The 14,794-nt window shown below is 39.9% G+C and overlaps 1 protein-coding gene across 1 annotated transcript in view; it reads right to left on the bottom strand.

Annotated features, from left to right (window-relative positions):
• Nucleotides 1–202: 202 nt before the first annotated feature.
• The window catches only part of LOC130606340 (melatonin receptor type 1B), a 29,123-nt gene continuing 14,531 nt past the window's right edge, over nucleotides 203–14,794 (bottom strand). The window contains exon 2 of the mRNA XM_057422595.1: nucleotides 203–2,352. Within this exon, the coding sequence (XP_057278578.1) occupies nucleotides 1,484–2,352 (869 nt within the window). The 3' untranslated portion in view covers nucleotides 203–1,483. The remainder of the gene's footprint in view (nucleotides 2,353–14,794) is intronic.

Genomic DNA, 14,794 nt, shown 5'->3' with positions numbered 1-14,794 from the left:
AACTACACTGTGTAGACTACTATGATGCTGTGGAGTATAGCCCAGATTGGAATCTGCTCTATATGCTTACTATTACAATGTGTTACCAGAAAAAGAAGAAATTTGCTTTGAATTTGAACTGAGTTTGAAAAGAAAATGGGAAGTCATTGCTGTGGTTTAAGCCCATCCAGCAACCAAGTGCTGACTTCCCCTCAACCCTGCCCCATTGGGACGGGAAGGAGAATTTGCCTGTGTCAGATTCAAATTAACCATTTCCTAGAACGCCATGGATTAGAGTGGGAATTTAGAAAATACTTTGTGTGCAAACACCTACGCTGCAGACATTCCTAATCAGGCAAGGTAAATCCCTGTCCAGCTACCCAAAGTGAGATATTTAAACTCGAAATCAAAGCTCCTTCTAAAGCCAATGAAAGGAGACCAGCACCTCCACAAAGCAATTCATTTAATCCCTGGATGTGTGTTTATCATCACAGATGGAAGGAAACATATGTCCATTCTAAGGAACCTTGAAGGTTATCTTAGATTAGACACCAACTGTGGATTTTATTCAAGATTAGATGTAGACATGTAAAGTGAGTATCTCATCTACCATTATAGTCAAAAGGCCTTCTTTTTTTGGTTTAGCATAATGTCAGATGATCTAGGATATCCTGCCTGGTGACTAGTCGCTACTCCAGATAATTACAGGTCGTGCCATAATTTCTAGCCAGTTGCAAATGTGTAAAGTGTGCATCAGATGACATTGGATGTATACATTAAGGTAAATAAACGGAGCACAATGAAAATTCAATCCTCTCTAAAGGAAGAACACTGTGTAAAGTAAATATGTAAGAAATCAACCATTTGTACTATATTATCTACCATAAAATTGACCACAAAAGGTGAACAATGTAAATACACTGTATTCCCAATCTCAGGGTATGCAAATATGAAAAATCTGTGAGAAAAGGATCTAATGCTAATTGCTTTTACACAAATATTCTCTCCAATTTACAAGTTTGATTCAGAGATACTGCTACTGCCACCAGTACATGCACAGAAATGTGATGTTTGGTTTATGTGTGGAGAACAGACTGTATTTATCTGCTTCATCCTCTTTGTTCAAATACAGGAGGGTGGAAAATATCACTCCACAGCCTTGATGAGCTGCTGTGCCATAGACAAGTATCTGATGTTGTATAAAGAATGTAAAAGTCCCACTGAAGTAAAAAAATGACTCATTCATATGTCTGGGAGTAGGATACAGCTCCCAGAAGTCAAACAGCTTGTGTTCACCTGCTCCTTTAATTCTGAAGTGCATTTTAAGTTGATATCTTATATAAATCATGAGTTCAGAGCAATGTGCTTTATCAAGAAGGCAGTATTCCAGCCACAAAATGCCATCCAAATGGAAAGCCCCCAAAAGTTACCAAGAATGAACAGAACATAACAACTATATTCTTGGGTTTCTCCATAATCAACTCTTGCATTGACTATTACACGTTTACAAGGTTTCAGTTTTCACATGGTCATTGTTGTTTAAAGCAGGAGAAGGTTTGCTCTTCTGACCATCAGTTCCTCCTTTGGACGTGTCCTGGAAGAAAAGCCTTGGCATCCACAGTGACATTAAAATTCTTTTGTATTCATTCCGAAAATTCTGGTTAAGAAGTCCGTATATTATTGCATTAAGGCAACTGTTAAAATAGGCCATGAAGTAGCTTATAATGAATAACCATTCGGGAACTTTTGGTGCCATTTTCATAGGGTCAATGGCTACAGCCAGTCCAATGAAGTTTAGAGGTGCCCAGCAAAAGGCAAAAATCACAAAAACCACAAACATGGTAAGAAAGTTTCTGAAGTCACTTGGCTTCAGTCCTGGCTTTGTTTCTGACTTGACTCGTCTTCTAACTTGAAGCACTAAAACCCAGATTCGAAGGTAGCAGAAGCTCACAATGGTGATAGGGACGATGAAGTGTATTACCACAACAGCTATGGTGTAGTAGGAGCTTGCAGTCTGAACAAATGTGCATGAATAGATGCGTGGGTCATACTTTAAAGAGCCAAGAAAAAAATTTGGCACAGTTGCAATTACTGTTAATACCCAGATTAAGGAGACGTACAGCATCGTGTTCCAACAGCTGTACACTTTGTCATAGGCAAAACTATGACATATATAGCAATATCTGTTTATTGCAATTGCAGTGATGTTGAAAATAGAGCCTATTACACTCAGTCCCATCACAAAGCCACTCACTTTACAGTGAATTTCACCCAATGTCCATCCATTGTGGAAAATAGCAAAGAGCACCAGGGGGTATGGATACAAGGCCACCACCAGATCAGCCAGAGCTAGGCTCACCACAAATGCATTACCTGGGGGAGAGAAAAATGCAGAGATGTAAGTCTGAAAGCAAGCATAGCTTTGAATGAGAAGAAAATGTGATATTTTATTTCAGGTAGCTGTAATGCTAAATTATTGATAATGTCGGCAAGCAACAGGTATATAGAACTAATAGGTCTCTATGGAAAGTAATTTTACAGTTCAGCTTAGAACACCCCTCAGATGTCTGCAGCAACATGATGTTTCAAATCTGTTGGTGACCTAATTACAGCCTTCCTTCCTATTTTAATCTTTAATAAACATAACCATCAGCAAGCCATTGTATAGGCACGTGTTGATATGCTTCAGTGTAGCTAACTCCACAGCTGGATTGAATAAGGGGGAAAAGAAAACAAGTCTAAATTGTACCAGGTAGGCAAGCCATTATGCCTTTATAACCTGTAATGCTATCAGGCTTGACACGGGAAGGCTATACAAAGATTAGGTCTATAGGGATTGCAAGGATGTGTTGTTTCATGTATGTTCCAAATTGCTACACAATAGTCTATATTACAGATATTTTCTGGGTGAATGGCCTACCCATATTGCAGTTATTTTCCCACTGGATTGACTAAAGAAGGGTGAATTGTCTTCACCACCCTCTGTAGAAAGGCATATTTAATTATACAAAGGAAAAATGCATTCATGCAAGAAGAAGTATTTGAATTCATGGAAGGAGCCTTTAGATCCTTTGCAGTTGACGACATTTAAAGAAACTTTAGTGGTATGGTGGAGACTTATTGTCTCTCTTTAAACAGCATCCTTTTCATCAGTCTGCAATTTCTGGGTATTGTACCTATGGATAATTTACTAAAATAGTAGGATTGTCAACTATATTCCTGAAACATTAAATGTGAAATCACGCTTTAGGAACTTCCCAAGAGACAGAAAATAGAGGTACAAACTCTAGATTCTTAGAATTTAGTTAGCGTAAAACACACTTCTGGTTTGCTTATTAATTTTTTTTTTGCTTGAAATCCTTCACAGCATCAATAGATGTGCAAAATACCCAAGTAGCATTTAAAATCATGTGTGGAACATTGTTATTTTCTTAAAAGAGCAGTTAGAACCTCAATTCTACAAATTTTGAGCTTTCACATAGTATCACAGTATGCTAGAGATTGGAAGGGACCTCGAAAGATCATCTAGTCCAATCCCCCTGCCGGAGCAGGAACACCTAGATAATGTTACACAGGAATGTGTCCAGGCAGGTTTTGAATGTCTCCAGGGAAGGAGACTCCTGGGCAGCCTGTTCCAGTGTTCCGTCACCCTCACTGAGAAGAAGTTTCTTCTCAAGTTTAAGTGGAACCTCTTGTGTTCCAGTTTGTACCCATTACCCCTTGTCCTATCATTGTTTGCCACTGAGTAGAGCCTGGCTCCATACTCGTGACACTCCCCCTTTATATATTTATATACACTAATAAGGTCACCCCTCAGTCTTCTCTTCTCCAAACTATAGAGACCCAGCTCCCTCAGTCTTTCCTCATAAGGGAGATGCTCCACTCCCTTAATCATCTTAGCTCATGCCCTGCGCTGGACTCTCTCCATCAGGTCCCTGTCCTTCTTGAACTGAGGGGCCCAGAACTGGACACAATATTCCAGATGGGGTCTCACCAGGGCAGAGTAGAGGGGAAGGAGGACCTCTCTCGACCTACTAACCACCCCCCTTCTAATACGCCCCAGGATGCCATTGGCCTTCTTGGCCACAGTCCTCATCTAGGAAAGCAGTTCCCATTTAAGTACAGATATAGTGCTGTGGATAAAGACATCATTAGCTGGGAGCCATAAAACAAACGACCATGTATGATTTAACTCCTCAAAAAAATGACCTAAGTTCACCAGTGTACTGATGGCCCCTTCTGCTCTGCACCTGTAACTTGGTTAACCTGAATTAAGGAATGGGGAGCTCATCATCTCCCATTCACTTTAGGGGAAGACCTAAGTGTTTGCACAGCAGCTAGTGAACCTCAGGAACCTCACCAGGAAGTGTGATTGTCCATCTGTAGGTACAGAAACGTGGCTTATCTCAAGAGCTGTGTACAACTTATTTTAGACAGTTCCTTGTAATATACTTGTCAGCCTGTTTCACTTTTGTGCTACTTTAAAGGTCATACAAGTATTTTCATAGCTACAGTTTACTGACATGGTACTGAATGTAAGTCAATTCCATGTTATTTGTCTTAGAAGCAGGATGTAAGCCAATAGTACTATGCTGGGTTTTGTGCCCTCGCAGGCCACAGTCACTCCCTGTTTTAGGGTTGAAGGGGTCTATTTGAGTATGTTGTTAGAGCTACACAAAGAGATATTTCCTTCTGGCCTTATATGCCCTGTACTGAATACAGTTCAGGAATGCCATGATGTTGTGAAAAAAGTAAACGTAATTTCCAGTTGCAAAACCGCGTATTTTCTACTCAGGATTTCTAAGGCATTAGAAAAGTGTCTCCAGTTTGGGGCTTTGCACTTAAAGACAGCAGTGAACTTTGGTTAAACGTAATCTAGAGCAAAGCAAATATCTACCAGTTTCACGTTCTGTGAGGAAAGATTGAACAAATTAGGAAGACAATTGAGAGGAACATTCAGCTTTTTCAATCATATTTGAAAATTTACTGTAAATGCATTTGGCAAAAGGATTCCAAAATTTTGAGTGTAATTTAGTACTTCTTGAAAATTCCAGCTGCAGTGAATAAAGACAGTTAGCAATGAACTTGTCAAAACCATAAAATACCATTTTGCAACAGAAGAAGAATGGTGCAATATCTATAAAAGCCTCAAGCGATTTGTAACTTTTATGGCTTTTTCCAGAGTTGCATGTTCATATTGTGCACTGCAAAGTAAGGTCAAATGTTTTCTCCTTTCTACGTGGCTGACTGCAAAATGAAGTTTAATATTATATTAATGCAATGAATAATGTACAAAAGTAGAGAGAAACTTTTCTAATTCATATAAAATACATAAATACCATTTGAAGAAATAAAAGGTCTTTGATGTCAAGTGCTTGGAGAAAGGGAGTGTTCCTAGATACACCTGAGACATGGCATTTGGAGTGGTTATAATTACATCCATAAGATAACCAAAGAGGTAATTTTTTGTTGTCTGTGACAAAATAGAAACTACAGAACACTCATCTAGTTGGAATTATCATCATTATTTCCATAATTTACCTGATGGTATTTGTTCCTTGATTTTGGTTTCATCAGACCAAGATTATATTCATTTATAGGAAACAAATTTTCCAATTGGAATGAAAAGACCCCTTAATTACAAGTAGTAGCTACTAAAAGCAAGACATCTAGCCAGGAACTCAAAAGGATGCACAACTACTCTGTTTTAAACATTGATAGTTGGATGCTTGAAAGTCATGATATTGACTTTGGATGCAACAGAACTAGATCATTATTTCACGAAGCATTCTTGCACATTGGTTTGGTTACCCCAGTTAATAGAAAAAAGGGAACTTTCACACATTTTACGTGTCATGTAATTTTGATATGACTTAATATTGTACAATTTTAATCACAGAACAATCTTTTTGGTAAGTTCAGGACTTTTAAGGGCTAAGCGTCTGCCTTCTGAAAAGACAATTGACTTCTAGTATCTCTACCAAACCCAGAATTGCAATCACCAACCATTTTTCAAAGGTTTTGCTTCTTTCTTTGGTTTGCTAAAATGATTCATTATATATAATGGTGTTTTATTTGTTATTAGGTAGTGTTTTGGTTAGTACACATTAGTTTAACAAGTTATTATACATTGAATATAGGCACCACTCTCTTAGCTCTATTTCCTCCTGGCTAAAGTCATGTTTATCCTTGTGTACTCTTCTGCATACATTACTCTTGCTTTCTTTAGTATACAAAGGCCTAGCTTCACGACAGGAAAATTATTTCTACTCAGCCTATTTTGCAGACTGTTGCATTTTTATCTGCCCCCTCTTCTACTATAATGTGTTGGTAGATATTTCTAAATAGCAAGGCCTGATGACTCAGAATAGTTATTTTATTCTTCCATTTCCATATCCTAACCTTAAAGGAAACCATAAGGAGTTACGCTTGCAGATTTCTTAGTTCTTTATGTCTTCAGTTGGAATATAAATGGTAAAGATTTTTCTTTAGGCTTAAGGATTAAAACTCCTCTAAAAATCAGTACTGTTTATGATTAAATACCCTTTTATACTGACTCAGAATTATAAGAACTAGAGTTTTCTATGGTACCATTATGACAACTACCTGTAGATATCTGTATGAAAGGAAGAGGAGCAAGATCTTGACTTTAATGAAGTAAGTGCCCTGAGAGTCTGTAAAATGAAGACAATAATTCCTCAGCACAGTTCACAGTAACAGACATCCTCAAGATGTGAGACTGACAGACTGCCCGTACGCACTAGGCGTTTCTCTAGTGCTAACTCACACTTCAGTCCTCTGCCAGACTCCTGTAGACCCTGTATTCAAAAGGAATTTAAAAAAGAGAGTTCTAGAAGGCTTCTGATAGCTTTCTTATTGTGTTTGATGTACAAAGACAAAATCTGGGCTTAGCTTTAAACAGCCTTATAGTCAAAGACACAAGATATCTCTTCAGGGATGCATGGTATCACCCATTCTGTAAGGTACTTTTAGGTAAATACTAAACATACAAAATACTTTTTTTTCTCTAGTTTTTCAAATGTTCACAAAATACACAAGGAGGGTCTAATCTTTTAGCTCTTTCCTGCAAATCATTAAAGGAAGGAAAAAAAAGGTTTACAGCCTCAATCATAAAGGAAAAGAAAGAGGTTTACAGCCTCAATCATAATTCCAGATTTCTGTAAGTGATATGCAGCTTGCGTCCAAAATGCTCCCTCAGGTATGACATCACTTCTCTGTAATAAAGATAATCTTGATCCTGACACTAGGCTTGGTATGGAAGTTGCTGGAACCAGGCAGGCAGGGAGAACTAAAGACTGGTCAGGTTTTTGTTTCTCTTTCTAGAGTAGGTCAGTGAATATGGCTCAAATGGCACGCAGGAAGATGTTAGCTGCTCCTGGAGAAAGGCTGATGCTTCCTATTTCCTCAATACTAATTTTCATCTCAGTTTTGACTTCTTTGGTAAGTATTTTTTTATGGCATTTAAGCTCTTGTGCTTCTTGATTTTTTGCTGTAACAGGTAACTTTAAAAACAGTTTGAAATCACCTATATCAACTCTTTCCCCTCACAATCCATCAGAAAAACTAAAACCTGCTAGCTCAACTCAGATGAAACTCCATTCATTTCAGCAGGAATGAAACCATCAGAAATAGACACCAGTAGCAGGTGGAGCAGAGAATTGAGTCTTTCACACACTGACATTTGAATTCCCTGTGATACAAGCCAAGACCTAGGGTAATCTGGTTTACCGAGACACGATAATCTACTATAATGTTCAACAATGTGTTACTAACAGAAGGTTTAACATAACGCCTCAAACAAGTGCCAGATGGGTTTGTGTTTTCTTTGAATATGACAATTTGAAAGTGGTGATATGCTCTTTTGTAGTTATGTTTCATGATTTCAGATATTAGTAGGATATACTGCAGATGCTGATGTAATGGAAAGAGACAGGCAATATGTTTTCATTACAACTGCAGTATTTTAGGTACTCTAGTAAAAATAAAACAGACAATGAGCCAGGCTTCAATCTATAGAATGTTTAGGTTATTTCTTTTTAGGAAATGCATGTTCTGTGAAACTCTTTAAATATTAGTGAGTGTAATTATCCTATGGTATGTATAAGGAAAATTCTCTATCATCACTGAGAATAGAATCATAGAATCATTTATGCTAGAAAGGGCCTTCAAGATTGAGTACAACCATTAACTTAACACTGCCAAGCCCACCCCTAAACCATGTCCCTAAGCACTACACCTACACATCTTTTAAATACCTCCAGGAACAGTGATTTCACCACTTCCCTGGGCAGCCTGTTCCAGTGCCTGACCACCCTTTCAGGGGAGGAATTTTTCCTAACCTCCAATCTAAACTTCCCCTGGTGCATTTTCTCTTGTCCTTTCACTTGGTAAGTGGGAGAATACACCAGCACTTACCTCACTACAACGTCCTTTCAGGCAGCAGTACAGAGTGATAGGGTCTCCCCTGAGCCTCTTTTTCTCCAGCCTAAACAACCGCAGTTCCCTCAAACAGATCTGGTTTCCTCTGTCTCCAGATCCCTCTGCAGAGCCTTCCTACCCTCCCACCCAACTTGGTGTCATCTGCAAACTTACTGAGTGAGAGTGCACTCGATCACCTCATTCAGATCATTGATAAAGATATTAAATGAAAATGGCCCCAGTACTGAGCGTTTGGGAACACCACTTGTGACCGACCACCAGCTGGATTTAACTCCATTCACCACCACACTTTGGGCGCAGCCATCCAGCCAGTTTTTTACCCAGTGAAGAGTGCACCCATCTAAGCCACCAGCAGCCAGTTTCTCCTGGAGAATGCTGTCAGAAACGGTGTCAAAGGCCTTACTAAAGTCTGGGTAAACAGTATCCGCAGCCTTTTCCTCATCCACTAAGTGGGTCACCTTGTCATATAAGGAGATGTATTAGTCAAGCAGCACCTGCCTTTCATAAACCCATGTTGACTAGACTTGATCACCTGGTTGTCCTGTACGGGCCAGGTAATGGCACTCAAGATGATCTGCTCCATAGTGTTCCCCAGCTCTGAGGTCAGAACGACATGTCTGTAGCTCCCCAGATCCTCCTTCCAGCTCTTTCTGTAGGTGGGCATCACATTTGCCAACCTCCAGTCAAGTGGGACCTCCCTGGCTAGCCAGGACTGATGATCAATAATGGAAAGTGGCTTGGTGAGCACTTCTGCCAGCTCCCTCAGCACCCTTGCATGGATCCCATCTGGTCCCATCGTTTTATCTGAGTTTAAGTTATGTAGGAAGTCACTGACCATTTCCCTTTGGACTATGAGAGTCTCATTCCACTCCCAGAATCCTTGGATTCTACCTTCCAGCTCAGGGACTGGGTACTTGGAGAACAACTGGTCTTACTATTAAGGACTGAGGCAAAGAAGGCATTAAGTACCTCAGCCTTTTCCTTATCCTTTATTACTATGTTTTCCCTGCATCCAGTAAAGGATGGAGATTCTCCTTAACCCTCCTTTTGTTGTAATGTATTTATAGAAACCTTTTTTATTGTCTTTTACAGCAGTAGCCAGATTAATTTCTAGTTGGTCCTCGGCCCTTGTACTTTTCTCCCTGCATATCCTAAAGACATCCTTGTAGTCCTGCGTGGCCTGCCCCTTCTTCCAAAGGGCCTTTTTCTTTCCTGTGTTCCAGCCAAATTTCTCTGTTCAGCCAGGCCTGTCTTCTTCCCCACTGGCTTTTTTTGGCTCATGGGGACAGCCTGCTCCTGCACCTTCAAGAGTTCCTTCTTGAAGTAAGTCCAGCCTTCCTGGAATCATTTGCCTATCAGGACTGTTCTATATGCAGAGCAGAAGGGCAGTATCTACTGTTGCAGTTATTCTTGTATTGTGCAGCTTTGGGAGAGCTTTCTGTTGAGAAATAATCCAGGCCTAGGTACCGTGAAAGTTAGATTCCAGTGTTTTCACAGAATAGTCTGGAACCCAGACTAAATACGGGTTAAACCTTAGTCATCCACCTTCTGGATGAAAGCATTATGCTTTTATGTAGAAGATGACAATGGGAAGAGGAACTTTTCACTTTAAGACAAAACAAAGCGAACACCCCACTATGGGGTAGCTTATTGGAAGATGCTGTGTACACCCTTTTTTCAAGATGTGCTACAAAGCAAAGAATGCAGGGCTCACAGGAATAGAACTCAACATGCAAAAAGTAGCTTGAGTTTGTGGCTTAGTGACTTGCAGACTGCTAAGACTGGGACTGAGTTGCTGCTGAATTGGTTGCAGGAGCTGCGTAGCTCACAGATGTCAATATAGTCTTGCTGAAAAGAGGTGCCTAGGATGCACTTATTACTATTATTATGTTTTTGAGATCATGCTTGGCAGCTAGGTATGAATATAACCCAGTAAACAAAGCCTCCGGGTTTAGTATATGCTCAGGCATCTCTGGTTAAATGTGGGATCTTTGGTGCTTGCTGTGAGTTTGCTGCCGTGAGTTTTATGCTAGACTGGAGGAGCAAAAAAGTAGTTTTAGTGCTGTACTGTTAAAAACTTGGTAAAGGCTTGAGGTTTGTAACCCCTTGGTCTATGACTGCTCTCCTGTGGCTACTTCTGGCGCGAGTACGGACAGTGGTGACTCTCTATTGCCACCTAGTGCTCCAGCCACAACTGAGACAATACACCACACCGACTCGCAGGGCAGGAGGCAGAAAGCAAGGGGTTGGTTCTTCCCGAGCAAAAGCCTGATCACTAATCGGATAGTACGTTTGTGGTGTTCTTAATACTTTTCTAAACTTCTAATACTTTCTGAGATTAAAGGAACATTCCTGGTACTGGCTGTTTTCAGAGAAAAAGGGAAGTAGAAGAGACGAGACAGGCTCTTCTGGAGGATTCACCACCACCTAGTGATTTGAACACTTCCAGGATAGAAGAGCCTTTCCTGGGTAAAGGACTTGATCTTCTGTCTCCCATGGTCCCAAGAGAATGCCCTACTCACCAGCCCTGCTGCTCTTCTGGGGCTAGCATGCTTGTGTCTTTCTAGGTTATGTTCAAGCATTTCACCCTAGAACCAGACCACACAGGTTATCACTTCTATTGTGGAGTGTTCTTCATCAGTTTGTTTCAAAATAAAAACAAACAAACAAAAAAATCCTTCTCATGATTTAATAGGTGGGAAACTGAGATAGATGGGTGCAGGGACTCACCCAAGACACAGAGTAGGAAGAACACTCCAGGTTCATGAATCTTTCTCTTCTCTATTAGATAATACAACCTCTGTTAGGCACACTGGAGAAAATGATAATGCCTGTCCAGCTCACTGCTCCAAAATGACACCATAGTGTCATTCTAGTAGTGAGGGATGGAGCCAATAAAAGAGATAGAGCTATTAAGTGAAGCCAGTCAAATTCAAAGCAAACAAAAGGGGGTAGTTGCTGCAATAGGTAGTAAACAGATCTTACAGGTACAAGAAATTTTACCTGTAATTCAAGGGAAGGCTGGAAAAGTACTTGAAAGAGACATCAGTTGAAGGTTACCAGAGAGACATACTAATTTTAGGGAATAATCTGAGCTGGAAGGAATCACAAATTGAGAGGATGTAGAAATGTCATACAGGGTTGCTCTGTTCTCTTTTTTTCCCTGAGTGCCTGCTTACAACTACAGTTAAAGACAGAGTATGAGGCTATCTAAGTCCTTGGTCCCTACCAATATGACTGCTTTTGTGATGAGGACAGTTGGCTTCAGTGACACCATTCAGAAGCACAGCTCCTTCCTGGGCTCCGCCGTTGTGGTAATCTGAGTGGAACGATGTGACATTCTCCTTGCCAACACCTCCTCTACACAGCCAGCCCAATTTTGCTGATAAAATGTTCGAGTGGACAATAACCTTGTTCCGTATGTCCAGCTGAGCTGCGTTTTGCAGCAGGCACGCGGGTGAAGTTCCATTATGCCAGTGTCTTCACACTGAAATCAGGGTAGCCTAGGATGGCAAAAAGCCCCTCATGATGAGAGAATGTCTCTACTAAGACTGCTATTGCTTTTTGTGTACGGAATGAAGCCAAGACATATACTCTGAGCTCCTACCACTCTGGGCATTAGTGATGGCCCAGCTACAAACCTCCAGTTGCTGAGCACTATCACTAAATAACAAAAAAAAGACTCCTTTTTTTCACTAATTCAAGAAAGAAGTTGTATTTCCTGTATCTGTCAGTATATATCAGCTTAATTTTCTTCACTTGAAGTAATCACAGCTGTCGATTGCTTCAACCAAGAAAGAAAAGGAAACCTACATGAACAACTGCAACTGTGAAAACTCATTTACTTCAGATAAAGGGGCTAATATGAAAAGCTGCAAAACAGAACAGGCTCAATCTAGTCAGATCTTATAAATAGCTAGGCAACCTATTATTGCCAATAACATATTTCTTTTTCAATCTGCCAACAGTATATTACATTTCATAGAAAAAAAAGAGTAAAATATGTGGCATTTTGTAGGATGTTATTTTGTTAAAAAAAACAACAAACCCCCAACAACAACAGCAACAAAAACACCCAACAACATAAAACTTGGTTCAGAGCGACTATAAAAGACCGGAGTGTGGAAAGAAACAAAGTAAGTTAAAATCGCTGGACAAAACTTTATTGTGTCCTGACAGATATTAACTTCTGTTGTGTGCAAAGCTAGCTCATCTTCTATTACCATCACTATTACTTTCTATTACCTTCATCTTTACTACTCTCTTTAGCCTGAATTTGTTTCAAAGGAAATTATGTTGGTTTTTTTCTCTTTTAGAGCAACAAAACAACATTTGGGTCCTTAGAATAACTGATCTTCTGCCTTCTTTGAGAAAGCAAGACAGGAAATTGAAGAATGAAAATAAATTAATGCAAACAAAGAAACATGTTTTGTTTTGTTAAGCTTTTTTGTTTGTTTTGGTTTTGTTTCATATTCACCAGGAGATCAGTTGAATTAAAACTAATAAAACCCCCTAAAACACAAAGAAATGAACTGAAAAAAAACCAACCCAACCAAAATACCCAAGAGCAAACAACAAGGCACAGAACAGAAAAAAGCTCTATTTTGAAATGTAAGGCTCAAGATATTACAGAAGATACTAAAAATATCCAGCAGATATACCAAGTGAATAAAACTGGGACTGTTGCAGACTATGGGACATACTCAATGCCAGTTAGCCAGGAGATCTGATTAGCTACGACAAGATGCATCTTGTAGCTTTGCCCTGTACAGAATAAGGCATTTAAACAGAGCAGAACATTTTGAGCAGTACAAATGTTGAGATCTCCTCTTATGGAAATGCAGACACATAGGTCATAATTTCCACAGCGATTTACTCAACTGCTCTGTGGGGCTCCCGATGAAGGACGCAGCATGTGACAGCTACACAACCAGAAACAAGTACATGTAAAGCATGTAAACGCAAACTAGTTACAGATGCAAAACCAAATAAAATCTAAGCCCTTTATTGCTGCTATGTACACTTAGGGGCTCCTGTGCTCGATTCTGAAATATAGCAGGAGATCCTAAGACAGTCTTGGAGTTCTATAAAACTGGATCTGATGCACTGCAGTAAACACAGTATATGGGAACATCTAATATGGGGAACACTTATGTTGACAAGTTCCCAATGCTTCTAACGTTCTCTGGAGTCCCTTCATTATGATGTTCGTTTTCCTTCTCTTGTTTTCTGTTTCACCAAGGCAGAAAACAGATGATACTTGATGAAAATAGCCATTATAACCTCTCAGTGAGGAAGAGTCTTACCCCTTTTTTTCTGAGATTTTGGAAGGCCTCATCACTGTACATGCATAAGGAGATGAATGTCTTTAGAAGCTCTTGTCAGTCTGTGCCATCTGCTTCTTTTGGAAACAAGGTCTTAATGCAAAGCACACTGACATGATTCATCTTATAATGAAACTCACAGGTTTGTAAACAGCATGTAAACAGATAAGTAAATAAAATGCTTTTATAGGAAGCAATTGTGTATTTTCTTCTGAACTATTGGCTGGTTTGTGTTTCAGCTCACTACAGACAGTGTATAATGATCATTTCCTGGATTAAGGTATTTGCTGAGAGCCAGTAAAAGCCTTGCAAAATGACTAGACAAAAATCCTCTTTTCCGTCTGGGCCTGTGAGTCCAGCATTGTGATGTCCTGTGATGTCCAGCACTGAAAGTAGATTCTGAATTGTATAGTTAATGTTTCATGCCTGGGACCATAATCATGGTGAGATAATCAAAGGAAGGGTGGTAGGCATAGACATAACCAGTATAATCACAGGATCATTTATGTTGGAATTCATCTCTAGAGATCATCTAGTCCAACCCTCCTGTTTTTTCAAAGAGGGATCAACTACAGAAGGTTTTCAGGGCCATGTCCAGACAAGTTTTGACTGTCTCCAGCCCTGGAGACTCAACAGCCTCTCTGGGTGACCTGTTCTAATAAGAAATGAGTATACAAGATATTTATTAGGGAATAGGGGGAAGATGCTGATTTTACAACAGATGAGGGCTTTACTTGATCTAGTAAACAGCAGAAGGTATCTAAGATTGTACCTGCTACTATGTAGGTAGAGAAAAGACGTGCCCATTGACAGTAAGACAGAGGGTTTTTTTTGGTCAGAAGAGAAGGTCCCAGTGCAGATTAGAGTATGTGGGTCTTTGTTTTATTTATGTTTGTGTCTTCAGATTCCTTGTGGCAGCAGAATCTGAACAGTCATTGACTGGACATGATGGTCTGAGTCAAAGACAGAAACTGGACCAACAAACATTTACAGACCTGGGGGGCAGAGGCTGGAGTGTGGTGAGGGCTGCA

This window comes from Pezoporus wallicus, unplaced genomic scaffold (genome assembly GCF_028554395.1).
Source record: "Pezoporus wallicus isolate ANWC-B61680 ecotype Strahan unplaced genomic scaffold, APGP_CSIRO_Pwel_v1 contig_8388, whole genome shotgun sequence".
NCBI classification, from domain to species: domain Eukaryota; kingdom Metazoa; phylum Chordata; class Aves; order Psittaciformes; family Psittacidae; genus Pezoporus; species Pezoporus wallicus.
Note: the sequence above shows the minus strand (reverse complement) of the source record. Positions and strands in the feature narration are given on the sequence as shown.